At 36.0% G+C, this 13,369-nt stretch overlaps 1 protein-coding gene across 3 annotated transcripts in view; it reads right to left on the bottom strand.

The window, feature by feature from the left end:
* LOC125654430 (ubiquitin carboxyl-terminal hydrolase 19-like) overlaps positions 1-13,369 on the bottom strand; it is a 29,645-nt gene that overhangs the window by 10,031 nt on the left and 6,245 nt on the right. For 2 of the 3 annotated variants that reach the window (XM_048884388.2, XM_048884390.2), the window contains exons 4-20: positions 10,663-10,849; positions 10,466-10,512; positions 8,229-8,332; positions 7,873-7,944; positions 6,995-7,110; positions 6,644-6,870; positions 5,825-5,981; positions 5,262-5,395; positions 4,958-5,050; positions 4,762-4,827; positions 4,454-4,564; positions 3,203-3,313; positions 2,987-3,070; positions 2,642-2,736; positions 2,486-2,546; positions 1,903-2,018; positions 868-1,011 (exon numbers count right to left, since the gene is read on the bottom strand). In XM_048884388.2, coding sequence (XP_048740345.2) covers positions 868-1,011; positions 1,903-2,018; positions 2,486-2,546; positions 2,642-2,736; positions 2,987-3,070; positions 3,203-3,313; positions 4,454-4,564; positions 4,762-4,827; positions 4,958-5,050; positions 5,262-5,395; positions 5,825-5,981; positions 6,644-6,870; positions 6,995-7,110; positions 7,873-7,944; positions 8,229-8,332; positions 10,466-10,512; positions 10,663-10,849 — 1,925 coding nt within the window. The remainder of the gene's footprint in view (positions 1-867; positions 1,012-1,902; positions 2,019-2,485; positions 2,547-2,641; positions 2,737-2,986; positions 3,071-3,202; positions 3,314-4,453; positions 4,565-4,761; positions 4,828-4,957; positions 5,051-5,261; positions 5,396-5,824; positions 5,982-6,643; positions 6,871-6,994; positions 7,111-7,872; positions 7,945-8,228; positions 8,333-10,465; positions 10,513-10,662; positions 10,850-13,369) is intronic. The other variant, XM_048884389.2, reaches the window with a different exon arrangement.

The following is a 13,369-nucleotide window of genomic DNA, read 5'->3' as shown; positions in this document are numbered from 1 at the left end:
AAAATTCTTACATTTGAAATGAAAGGTGAAGATAACGAACAGTGATCAATCTCATAACTCCTATAAGCAATACAAAATAGAGAGTTGGGCAAACACGGACCTCTGGACACACCAGAGGTGGGATCAGGCGACTAGGAGGAGTAAGCATCCCCTGTCGATAGGTCACACCCGCCGTGAGCCCTATATCATGAAATAAAATTCATCATGTATGACTTACACATGAAAAAAGTAATATTTTGAAATGCAAAAACATATGCCCCCTTTTTTTATAAAACGGTACGAGTAAGCAGATCTATTCATTGTATGTACATGTATACTTTTTCGTGAGATTAATATTTCAGCTCTAAAGCAAATTGTCAATTTGCATTCAGGGCTTAAAACTTACAATTATTTAACTGTATCTACCCATTTTCATAGAAAATAGTAGTAGCCCTAATTCATAATGATGCCAAACAGAGCAATAGCGCCAATAACAATAGATTTTCAATATGCTGATAAGTACATATAAAGTGGTAATGTCTTCACATATGATGAACACAGACAAATCATACAGAGTAAATTTCATTCCTGTTTTAGTTTGCCTTTATCAGGAATGAACCAATTTAAAAGTGAGCGAACATAATTTTTTAAAAATATTTCAAACCTTGGACCAATTTAAAAGTGGACGAAATTGTTGGGTGAAAATAACAAAGGGTAAAAATATCCACATATACTAGCACACTACTCCAAAGACAAACCAGATTTACATTTAAAACACTACTAGGATTTATTCAAAGACCTTTAAAGTATCAGCATTTTTGTACATCACGAAAAACCTATCAGATTTTATGAAGTATAGAAAATGCTTATGTCTTTATGTTGCCATACCTAGCGTAAGCCTCCATCAGAGTGCTCAGCCGTGAGAATGTGGCCCTGGACTCGGGAATGCTGACGATGAAGGGTGACCCCACAGCCTCTGGGGTCAAGTTACAGTGATTCTTGTGCATCACCCAGTGATTCTTCTGACAAGTACTACAATGAGAAGAAAGAAAATGAACATAAACATACATGAATTTATAGGTTGCTGGGTTGTTGACCATTTATGTAAAACCAAGACCCTGACCATGGCTATGTCCTCTGTGGCAAATTTCATGTTTACCCTGACATATTTAACTTAATCATTGACCTTGTTTACCCTGACATAAAACCTAATTATTGATTTTGTTTACTGATATAAACCAGTCCTAATTATTGACCTTGTTTACCCTGACATAAAACCTAACTAATGACCTTGTCTACTCTTACATATAACCTAATTGTTGACTTTGTTTATCCCAACATAAAACGTAATTATTGACCTTGTTTACCCTGACATAAAACCTAATTATTGACCTTGTTTACCCCGACATAAAACCTAATTATTGACCTTGTCTACTCTTACATATAACCTAATTATTTACTTTGTTTATCCCAACATAAAACATAATTATTGTCCTTGTTTACCCTGACATAAAACCTAATTATTGACCTTGTTTACCCTGACATAAAACCTAATTATTGACCTTGTTTACCCTGACATAAAACCTAATTATTGATCTTGTTTACTCTGACATAAAACGTAACTATTGACCTTGTCCATATAGTTCTCTTAATATGAAAAGTCTGTCTTGTATACCTGTAGTTCAGATGTTTCACAAAGGTTACAGTCACATTCAGAGAGACAGATGAACAAAATCTCATAGGCATGACAAAATTATTATGCCCCAAGATCTATGATTTTGGGGGCATACTAAAACTGTTTAAATTTTGTACTTCGCATTTTCAACAAACATTTTTTTAATAAGTGAGAAACAGGATTCAGATTTTATCCTTTCCAGTTCATTCAGCTTGCATTGGAAGTTTACAACATCAAACAAAACTCACTGATCACAGTATCCCACTTTGAAACATTTGGTACACCTCTTGAGTTTAGCGCCATCTGGACATAGTCGACGACACGATGAACATCGAGATGGAATTTGATTTGGCATGATCGTTCTCTGTGGAATTCAATATCATCACAGTAATTAAAATTTCTATCATTTCCATTAATTTCAAAATTAATTGCAACTTCAACTATCACTACAATGAACCTGAATGCAAGTTTTGTGTATTTTGTAGCACATTCATGAACAAAAGTCAAAATAATAATTTTTTTCCAGTGAAGCTTTCTAAATCGTGTTGGTCTGAGACTTACCTGTATGACATCTCTAAATTGTGTTGGCTGAGACTTACCTGTATGACATCTCTAAATTGTGTTGGCTGAGACTTACCTGTATGACATCTCTAAATTGTGTTGGCTGAGACTTGCCTGTATGACATCTCTAAATAGTGTTGGTCCAAGACTTACCTGTATGACATCTCTAAATAGTGTTGGTCCAAGACTTACCTGTATGACATCTCTAAATTGTGTTGGTCTAAGACTTACCTGTACGACATCTCTAAATTGTGTTGGTCCAAGACTTACCTGTATGACATAGATTTCATACACAGGTTCTCCAGCAATGTCTTCAGTCAGGACTTCAGATCTGAAAAGTAGATTACAATACACGTTAATAATCCCTCTTACAGACCTCTCAAAATATAATTGTGTAGAGCAGTCTTACAGTAGTGGTATACTTACATTATAATTGTGTCATTGGATTGAACGGCACTTAGATCGGTCCCTTTCCCGTAGAATTTGTAGATTTTACCCTTGTACGCTTCAAACACTCTCATCTGCAAGAAAAGTATGGAAACTAAACATAACAAGGGACTCCTTCTTTCGATTTTCAAACCAATTGCACAATGAGCTCTGTCTTCTGTATACTCCATCAAAATTATGTTCTCAACATTATTTCTGACGATTATCAGAATAATATTCATCAATCACAGATTTTTCTCGGCTAAAAATCAATACCACTCATTCAAAAACAAGAAGTCGCACAAAAATTTCTAGATCTACGCTAGTGTAAAAACTGTGCCTCACCGCTGATGGTTTGACACCTGTTTTCTTTGCTGTCTCCTCTTTCAGAGCCTCTGTCGTGCAATCTTTAGGTAGCCTTAGGACCAACTACAACAAAACTCATCACTTGATGAACTAAATCACAACCATGGTGTCAGTAACACGTGTACACTGTTAAAGATTTCAAAAGAAAAGTATAAAATTGATTTTTGACATATGTGCTATTTTATCCAATCTTACCCGCAGCGGCTTTTTGTATGGTTCCTTCCACATGAATATCACAGGCAGTAAGCGCTTCTTTTTAGGGAGAGGAAGTGAAAGATACAGGAAAGGGTCAAAGGTTATGGAAATCTGAAAATTCAGAGAAAACCTCCCATATAAACGGTTTATTTTTTTCTTCTCAGAAAGCTAGTTGTCAAAAATTGTATAATAATTGTAGAATGTGTTTGAGTGTTGAAAGAAAATATAAGATCTGCTTAGGGCTGTTCCAGAAATGATCAAATGGGGGGGTCGGGCGGCAAATGATATTTTTTTGTGTGGGTGGTCGTATTTTTTCATATTTTAATTGGTCCGTGGTGGGATTGTTAATAAAATATTTATTATGGGTAGTGGGTAGTTTCTATTGTTTTATTTTGTGCTACGTGGGTGTTGAGTTTTCAGAATATTTTTATTGTCGCTCTTGTCGTGTTGGTTACAAAACGTCGGAGGGAAAATTGAAAACGTGCTTTCGAAATGCTGCTTTCGAAATCGAAAGTAACATAGAACTATTCGAGTTGTCGCTCTTTGCAGCGCATAACTTTCCATTACGGCACTCTTCAAATTAGAGGCGCGTTTAATAGGGTCCCTTTGGACGTGATGGCGGCGAACTCTGTTCTGTAGATTATTACAGTTTACAGTGCATCGATTTTGGGAATATTTTGAAACCAATAGGTATTCCGTTTTCTAATAAAAATAGGCAAACCTTAGTTGATCTATACGAGGGTACCGATGCGTTATATTTATCAGTCGGTGTGATGGTGATATAGAGGCCTCCGGGCGCGGGCTCCATTAGAAGACGAACGATTCGTGGAAAAACATATCCATACCCATTTCATGATAATAGCATCGTTTGGACTCCCAATCTTTCCAACATTCCCGCCATAGATGCCTTTGATTGTTGATGTGACATCGTTTCTTCAGAACTACTGTGATACAATGTCGCACAGGCATTACCGCGTCATTGACTAGAATGTTTGTCCCGAAAACCTTGCGAGATTTGTACCGTTTTCATTTTTAAAAATATTTTTGTGGTGAGTCTGGTTAGTTTTTTTTTTATTAGATGGGTCATTGTAAAATGAGTTTATTAATTTGATGGGTCATGGGGTAATTTTTTTTTTTTTTTTTTATGGGTGCTTGGTATATACAAAAGGTGCCTCCCGACCCCCCCCCATGTATTTATTTCTGGAATAGCCCTTAGTTACATACTGCATAAAATTAAGATAAAACTCCCACCTTTCCACACACAGGACAGGTCAGTTTGGATTTATATTGGCCCTGGAACAGGTCCACAATAAAAGAATCATTTCTCTTCTTGTACATCTCCCAGGCTTCATCGGCAACAACCTGGAATAACGATTACAACATACACAGATTAACATTGAGTAAACAACAGTCCTGCTTCAAAAACTCGTACTACTCCAGTACTTTCTACATAAATGAATGAAATATCTGTGAAAGAAACAAATACATTGATGACATGCTTTAAGTTTGATACTGTTAGAGATCATAAGTCAATTTCAGAGTTAAGTATGAAAACCTACTTCATCCAGTCTTCCATCCGAGTCTACTGTTTCTGTATAAGGTTTCTTCTTAATCCTATTCAGATCCTGTGTAAAAAGAGAAAACAATTTTTACAAAAATTAATAATCATTTTCCTTCAAGTTCATCTAGCCAAAATTCATCTTGGTGAAGTCGCATACAATTTTGAGACACTGAATTTGAACATTGATGACAAACCTCGTGAAGACCATCCAAAAAGAAGGCCATAAATTCTTGTGCATCATGCTGAGCGAATCCATTAAACTGACTAGCCTTCTGTGCCACCAAACTCTGTAATACGAAAGTGGAGGCACATGTATATGTCAATGATGGTTGTTATTATTCATAAACTTGAATAACTTTTGATTTTGACAAGAATCTAATTTTAGATATACATGTAATTACTATAAATATCTTAATAATGGAATCCCCTGTCCAACAAAACCCTATTAAAATTCTCGGGGGGGGGGGGGGAAAAGCACATCCCTTAACAAAAGCATACCTTGAGTTTGGAAGGAGCATAAGAATAATGCTTTCCAGACCACAGCATGCGAAGCAGAACAGCATAAGACACGGCCAACTTGCCTCCCATTCCAAGAGGATTATCCGTGTTAATATCGTTCTGAAATCCGGAGTCTGCGAAATAAAATGAGAGGTTTATCCGTATTAATATCGTTCTGAAATCCGGAGTCTGCGAAATAAAATGAGAGGTTTACAAGTGTAATGCTGTACCCTTGCTTTTCTTCTCCATATTACATCATTTCAATTTATACACATGTAATCTTAAATTTGATGTAGTATGGTACATACCAAACATTTATATTTAATCTTTCTTTCATAGCAGATAAAACAACCACACAATTTTTAATGGTCCCAAGAAAATCTTTACAATACACACACACAAACGCTTAATGTGTACAAATCACAAGAAGAGAAGAAGAAAAACCTATTTCTAAATTGATAAAGCAGAAGCAAACAGTTGAATTTAAATGAAGGTAATACCACATACAGAAAATACAAGAGGTATTAAATACATTAATTGGTGGAATTTCCACAGATCCATACCTAAAAAGAAATCTCTGAATTCAGTGGTATTGGACAGGGCTTGAAGTACACTGTTCATGAAGCACGTGTTGCCCAGGTTATCCATCCCGGTCATGCCTGGCCTCACACACAGGTCCATCAGATTCTTGTTCATAGGCGATACTTTGCAAGTGGGCTTCTGAAAGTGGACAGGCAAACTTAAATACATTCCATGGTTTACTGTTGTAGATGGTGTTTTATAGTTCCTAACTTACAAATAAACTAATAACATCCAAAAATTCCATCTCAGAGTAAAGTTGTATATAAATTATTAAAACCTTCCAATCTCAAGAAATCGAAGAAAATTCCACTTCAAATAAACTCATAATTCTCTATTTGAAGGCCATCCACAGTAAATACATGCATACAATCTACCTCAATTAAATGAGAAGCACTTACCAGAAATTCAACTACCTTAATTCACTGAGAAACTCTAACTAGAAACACAACTACCTCAATTAACTAAGAAGCACTAACTAGAAATACAACTACCTCAATTATCTGAAAAGCACGAACTAGAAACACAACTACCTTAATTAACTGAGAAGCACTAACTAGAAACACAACTACCTTAATTAACTGAGAAACACTAACTAGAAACACAACTACCTTAATTAACTGAGAAGCACGAACCAGAAACACACCTACCTTAATTAACTGAGAAGCACTAACTAGAAACACAACTACCTTAATTAACGGAGAAGCACTAACTAGAAACACAACTACCTTAATTAACGGAGAAGCACAAACTAGAAACACAACTACCTTAATTAACCTGAATTTTTTTACAGTCTCCCTCACCTGTCCATAAGTATCCCTGCTGATACCAGTGGCTCCCAATTCCGAAGCCGATTTATTATCCCCTTTTAAGTCCGATTTCCTGGTCAAATTCACATCAGCCAGTTCATCAAACGCCACACTGCCCTTGGTGGGAGAGTCCATTTTGCTGGTGGAAGCAGATGTAGTGGGCAATTTACTCTTCCCAGTGGAGATCCATCCATCAGATTTTGTTGCGGTTGCCTCGGCGACTGTTATAAACAATAGTAAAATCCTTCCACTGACTACATGTTTTGCATATACAGGTAATTGACAAGATCAAATATCACACGAGACCTTTAATCAACTGACTGTGTAATGACTGTCAGTCCCTACCTTTGTGTTGACTGGCTTCCAGCGAGTTCCATTTCTCTTGCTTCACTTTCCACATTTTCATTTCCAGCATAGCTCCAGTCACCCGATGCACACATTTATCTGGTTGAATCTCTCCTCTGTAATGTAAATACATGTTGTTTATAATGGCCACGACAGTGCTAAGTTGTTAAAACGGGTAGTGACAGTTTCATCGCCAAACGCTCGGCATCAGATGTGAATGTCACGGGTCCTCGGAGATGATCTTAAAAACAGATGTCCCGCGTTACGGTAGGTGTGGCACACTAAAGAACCGTCACTGCTCCATGGCCGTAAGCACCAAGCAAAGGCCTAAATTTGAATGATATATATATATTATTACTACAGTAACTTGATCCGAAGAGTCGGATCACGTCGAGTTGACAGGCGCGGATCATCAGATCACACGAGACGCTTCCACGAGACGCGAAGCGTCGAGTTTGATCTGATGATCCGCGCCTGTCAACGAGACGTGATCCAACTCTTCAGATCAAGTTACTGTAGTAATGATAAATTTATTATATACCCCCTATGTATTTTAAATCCGCATTTATAAGATACTAAATGTAATCCAAATTATCAAAAAATACAGACATACAGTGAAATTATGTTTTGTGTACGCAGATATACTTTTTTGTTTTGTGACGTGGTCAATATTTTCCACAAATAACGTTGCGTTGTTGTATTGTGATGTTATTGTGACGGCATCAGTTTCAGAGGATACTGATACGGAATCAGAAAACCACAGTGTGGTGATCCGGAAAACCGGATCACACACTGTGAAATCCACAGTATCAACGAACGATACATTGATGGGTATATAATAAGTAACAATATTAATATCCTTTAAGGATGATACGTACTTTAAATTGACTTTCCATACAAATGTTGTTTCATCTGTCGTTCCTTGGTGTAGTTGTAAAAATTTTTGATCCCTGGGGAAAAGAACAAGAGCAAGCCGTTAAGAAACTCTTCATTTTAAAATTCTGTAATCTAGAAAAAGCAAGTGATGCATGACTTAATGCTGCAGAAAATAAAACAATTTGAAAATGTTCAGAACAGAAAATTTAACCATTCACTTGAAAGTCAAAGACAAAATTAGCAAGATTGATCACATTTAGTAGGAACTTCAAGAGACCTGTTGTTTTTTTTTGGGGGGGGGGGGGGGGGGGGTGTTTAATACAAAAAGCTGAATAGAAGCACAAAAGCTTTCACTTACAGTGTCTTAAATTGAATTGTCAGACTCTTTGGTTTACAAATGACTTTCACATAATCCTTCTTCAGTTCCTTTACATACACATACAAAGTGAACTGGAAGTCCTGCTAGAGAAAGAAAGAGATATTCCATCATTTTACATAGTTAACGGTACTTGTTTGTAAAATACAGTACAACGTTTTTAATTCTAATACCGAGCAATCTCATATTCTGTGCAATCCATAGATGTATATGTTTCAAGTTTTACAAGTTTCAGGTAACTGTTTTGTTATTCGCTCACATTTAGTGGTATATTTAGTACAAAACATATTTTACAATACTAATTGTTCATTTACAATGCTCACACACACACACACACACACACACACACACACACACACACACAAGACACACAGGCCTTATTGGTCACCAGAGAATTAGTTAAAAGTATCACTATTTCCTAGGGCTATGAAATCTATTTTTATAATTTTGCTGTTTTGAATATTTAAGCTATATTCTAATATTTAGCAAAAGTATAAAACAAGATGGGTTCTTAAAACTTGAATGTCCTTGAAAGTGCCTATACTGATGAAAGGTCTATAGTATATGTAATATCAATACAATGTGACTAATTTGGATCTGTCCTAGAGTCAAAACTCTGGTGTTGCGAAATTCACAATTTTGGTACATCCTTTTCTGCTTTTTCTAATTGAATATGCATTGGTCTTTATACTGCTTCAGCATACTTTAAGAAGTCTTTCAAATGATAAAGACAATAATCACTATAATAATTTTGGTTCCATCCTGGACTCTAAATCCTTACCCCCTAGGATCATGGGATTCACAAGTTTGGAGAAGGACTAACAACTCCTTCTAAATATCCATTTAGTTTCAATTCAGAATCCATAACATTAAAGATGTTTTTAAAATGTTTTGCCTGTGATATCCACGTTAGAATAAGTCCTCATTGCTCCTTCCTTAAAAGGTAACTAAACGGGGCAGTCTTTCGGATGAGACCGCAAAACCTGAGGCCCATGTTGCAGCAGGTGTGGCACGATAAAGATCTCTCCCTGCTCAAAGGCCGAAAGTGCTGAGCATAGGCCTAAATTTTGCAGCCCTTCACCAGTAATGGTGATGTCTCCATACAAGTGAAAAATTCTCATTAAAAAATATACAATCAATCATTTTTCAATGTTTTACATGCACTATATATACCAAGTTTGACCCTGCCCTGAAGTCAGAACCTCTACCCTGAAGTCAGAACCTCTACCCTGAGGATCATGAAATTCACATTTTTGGTAGAAGCCTTCCTGCTCTACATCACAAAGCCTTCCTTAAAGATCTGCAGATGTGAAAGAGAAGATTTTTGCAAATGGTTAATTTTTGGCAGTTTTTGCACCACCCCTAAAGTGCAGGAGTCTTGAAATTTACAATGTGTGTCCCTCTTGTCCCAAAGATATTTCATACCAAATTTGAAATTGAATTGGATAGGAAGTTATCAATTGTTAACACATTTAATCACTGATCATTTTGGCCCCATCCTGATACCAAAACCCTTGCCCCCTGAGATCATGAAATATATAATTTTGGTAAAAGGCCACCAGCTCATTCTGAATTTACGTTTAGTTTCAATTTAATATCAATAGCATTAAAGATGTTTTTTTCAAGTGTTTTACACATAAATACTGTATAAGTTTGTGGTCTCACCCTGGAGTCTGGACCTCTACCCCAGGGATCATGCAATTTACAATCTTGGTAGAGGCCTTCCTGCTCTACATTACTATGCATTTAGTTTTTCTTGCAGATGTGCAGTTGTAGAGAAGGTTTTTGAAAACTGGTCATTTTTAAAGCAGTTTTTGCCCCGCCCCTTAGGCCCCAGAGGTGCAGGAGTCCTGGAATTTACAAGTTATGTCATCCTTGTCCAATAGATGCTGCATACCAAAATTTGAAAAGAATTGGATTGGTAGTTACATGTATCAAGAAGTTAAAAATGTTCAATTGTTAACGCACGACGATGAATGCAGACCAATTGCAGTATGTCATCCGAGTTTACTCTGGTGACCTAATAAAATCTAATATGCATAGTGGAAATAATACATGAATGTCCATGAAACCAAAATTAATAGGAACACCATATACATGGCCCGATGGACACATGATTTATACACACATGATACATAAACACACATGATACATACACACATGATACACATAAACATCATAGATAAATAAATATGAGGCACAATTCATATTTTTCTTACCTTCTCAAAATAATCATGTTTAATGTGATTCAGTTCATAGACAGGTTCTGAAAAGAAAAAAAAACTTGCATGAGCTTATCATCTTTTAAAAACATATTGGGTAGAATATCAAATGAAATAAATATCCCAAATACAAGCAACAAGTCTAATCAATGATCTCAATATGATTTGTATTTTAAAAAGAAGATCAGATTTACCGTCCTTCTCGCCTTCCTTGTCTCCCGTTTTACTCCCAATGTCTGTGTCCTCCGGACGAGAATTAGCAGACATAGCGGTCACACTGTGCAGGGGGTCAAACATTTCAGAAGAAAATGAAGGGGAACTGGAGGGAGAATCTGGTGATTCACAGCTGAATTCTGACCGAGAAGCTGTCGAAGGAGCTGCCTGAAAACAAACACATTCATCTTAACATGTAAACAAAGGCTGTTTTGTTTCTCAACAATTTAACAAAAGAACACTGCTTTTTATCACATAATATGTAAACAGAGGTAATTCTGTTTTTTAAGAGGATTTCCTCAATGTGGCTTATACAATTAAATATAAACCAAGATTGAACAAGAGGCCCATGGCCTTAATGCTCATAGGAGTATCAAGCAACAAATGTTTTAGAAACATGTATGACCCAAGTGTGGCAATATTGAAAAGGGTCAATTTAAAATTGTAAGCAATTATAATGAAAAGTAACAGTTATATACTAGTTAGAGGCAATCACAGTATTAAATTTAATCTCCCAAGATACTGTGCAGACATTTCCAAATAACCAGTTAACTGAGTTATGGTTTAGCCCTTGTGATTTCTAAACCATTTGGTGTCATCTACTCTTTAGGGGGTACCAGTGTACTAAGTTTGATGTCTTCTACCAAACGTTCACAGGATATTAAGCAGAAAATATATTCTTATGTCCAGAGTACTTTAATCTTGTGACCTTACAATCATTAGGGGTCATATACTCCTTAGAATGTACCAAGTTTGATGTCTGTCAAGCAGAATTTCTCAAGATATTGTATTGAGCAGACAATATCTTTCTATGTCAAGAGTAATTTGACCCTTGATCTTTGATCTTAAAATTAATAGGATGATCATTTACTCTTTAGGACACACTAGAAACCTGTGTGCCAATTATTATTATCTAACAGCGCTCCATATTAAAGTTATTGTCTCCAACAAATATTTTGCCAAATGATCTTGGTTCAAAGCCATGACACAACATGTAGTTAAAATGAATCATTTCACCAAGTATGGACTTCTAACGTATTTCCATTAATAACTTGTAGTTTAGAGAAATATCTCTCATTTCTTTGCATCGACTTTGATTCTTGATTCAGGATCATGACATAATCTTTGTGCCAAGTATGAGCTTCGTACATCATACATTACAAAGGTTTGGCTGAGATGTTTCCTCTTTTTTAAATGAAGTGACCTGTGCTAAATGACCTCGATTAAGGGTCATGTCACATTGTAAAATGATAAGCAATGATTGAGATACATATGACCTTCTAATGTCTTTTTTTCTTGCCAGAGAGCTACAAAAGAGACGTGATAACCTTGACCTTCACCAATAACCTCACTTTCGGGTCATGACACATTATCTAGTAATAAATATCTGAAATAAATATGACCTTGTAATCCCTTTCTATCACAATTTATAACCTTGACAAACTGATGGAGAGACAATGGTGCAGTGTTCGAATTTAACCATAGACCGAGTCTATGTCAAATGACACTGGTCTATGCCAATTGTAATTGAGATAGACCAAATTGTCTATGCTGATTTTCTAGATTTAAAGCAGTAAAATTATTCCAAAGGACCCTGCATGGTCAGTCGAAGTCTGATAAACGTTACAAGGGAAGGAGGATATTGTTATGGAAAGAAAATATGCTTTCCAAGTACATTAGAAGTAAATGAATATGTTTAAAATTTGTGTTTTTTTTTTTTCAATGTTGCGGTCTATACCAATTTGATGAGGTCTATATCATCTTGTTTTGCCATAGACCCATGGTCTACACCAAGTTTTAAACCAATTTCAAACACTGATGGTGCATTCCTATCTACTACACTAACTCTGTTTGCACAGGTTATATATAACCACATCTGCTTGATAGATGTTCAGGGTTAAGAAGATGTTAAGAGATTTAATGCATTTCACTATATGATTCATATAGTCTGATAGTCATGCCCAGGGACTTAAACCTCTGACCCAAGGGCCATTAATTTTCATAATTTCAGCATAGGCCTCCTTGCTCATCATCACTAATTAATCAGTTTAATTGTCTAATTTTCACATAGTGTGACTGTTAGTTGCCCAAAAATAATTTCTTCAGAGAAATAATGCAGTTTTACCATATCTGCCAAAAAGCTATGTCCTATCACCAAAACCCCTAATCACAGGACATGAAATTCACATTTTGTTGGGGACCTCCATGTTCGTTACTAATCAATCATTCAGTTCAGTTGTTTGTGTCCATGCAATTTCACCATGAGCCACGAAGCTTGCCCTAGCAACAGAACACCAACCCAAGAATTTCACAATTTCAGAAGAGAACCCCTTACCCATTATGACTACACAAACAGTTGTCCTGGAGTCAAGAAGATTTTTGAAGACTGCATTACTTTATAGCCCTCCCCCTTCAGAAAATTCATATTCTTTAATATGTTTAATAAATTCTCTCTCTCTCTCTCTCCCTCTCTCTCTCTCTATATATATATATATATTATATATATATATATATATATATATATATATATATATATATAAATTGACGATCAGATGGAGTTCAATCACATAACATTTATTTCTCTACAGGCTGTTTCGTGAGGGGATGGTTTCCCCTCACTCGTCGGGAGAAAAATGACATCTAACGAAAAACATCCGCGTGGCTGAGAATATGTTACACAGAAACATA

The sequence above is a fragment of the Ostrea edulis genome, chromosome 7 (genome assembly GCF_947568905.1).
Source record: "Ostrea edulis chromosome 7, xbOstEdul1.1, whole genome shotgun sequence".
NCBI classification, from domain to species: Eukaryota; Metazoa; Mollusca; class Bivalvia; order Ostreida; family Ostreidae; genus Ostrea; species Ostrea edulis.
The sequence above is the reverse complement of the archived record's forward strand: the minus strand, read 5'-3'. Positions and strand labels throughout refer to the sequence as shown.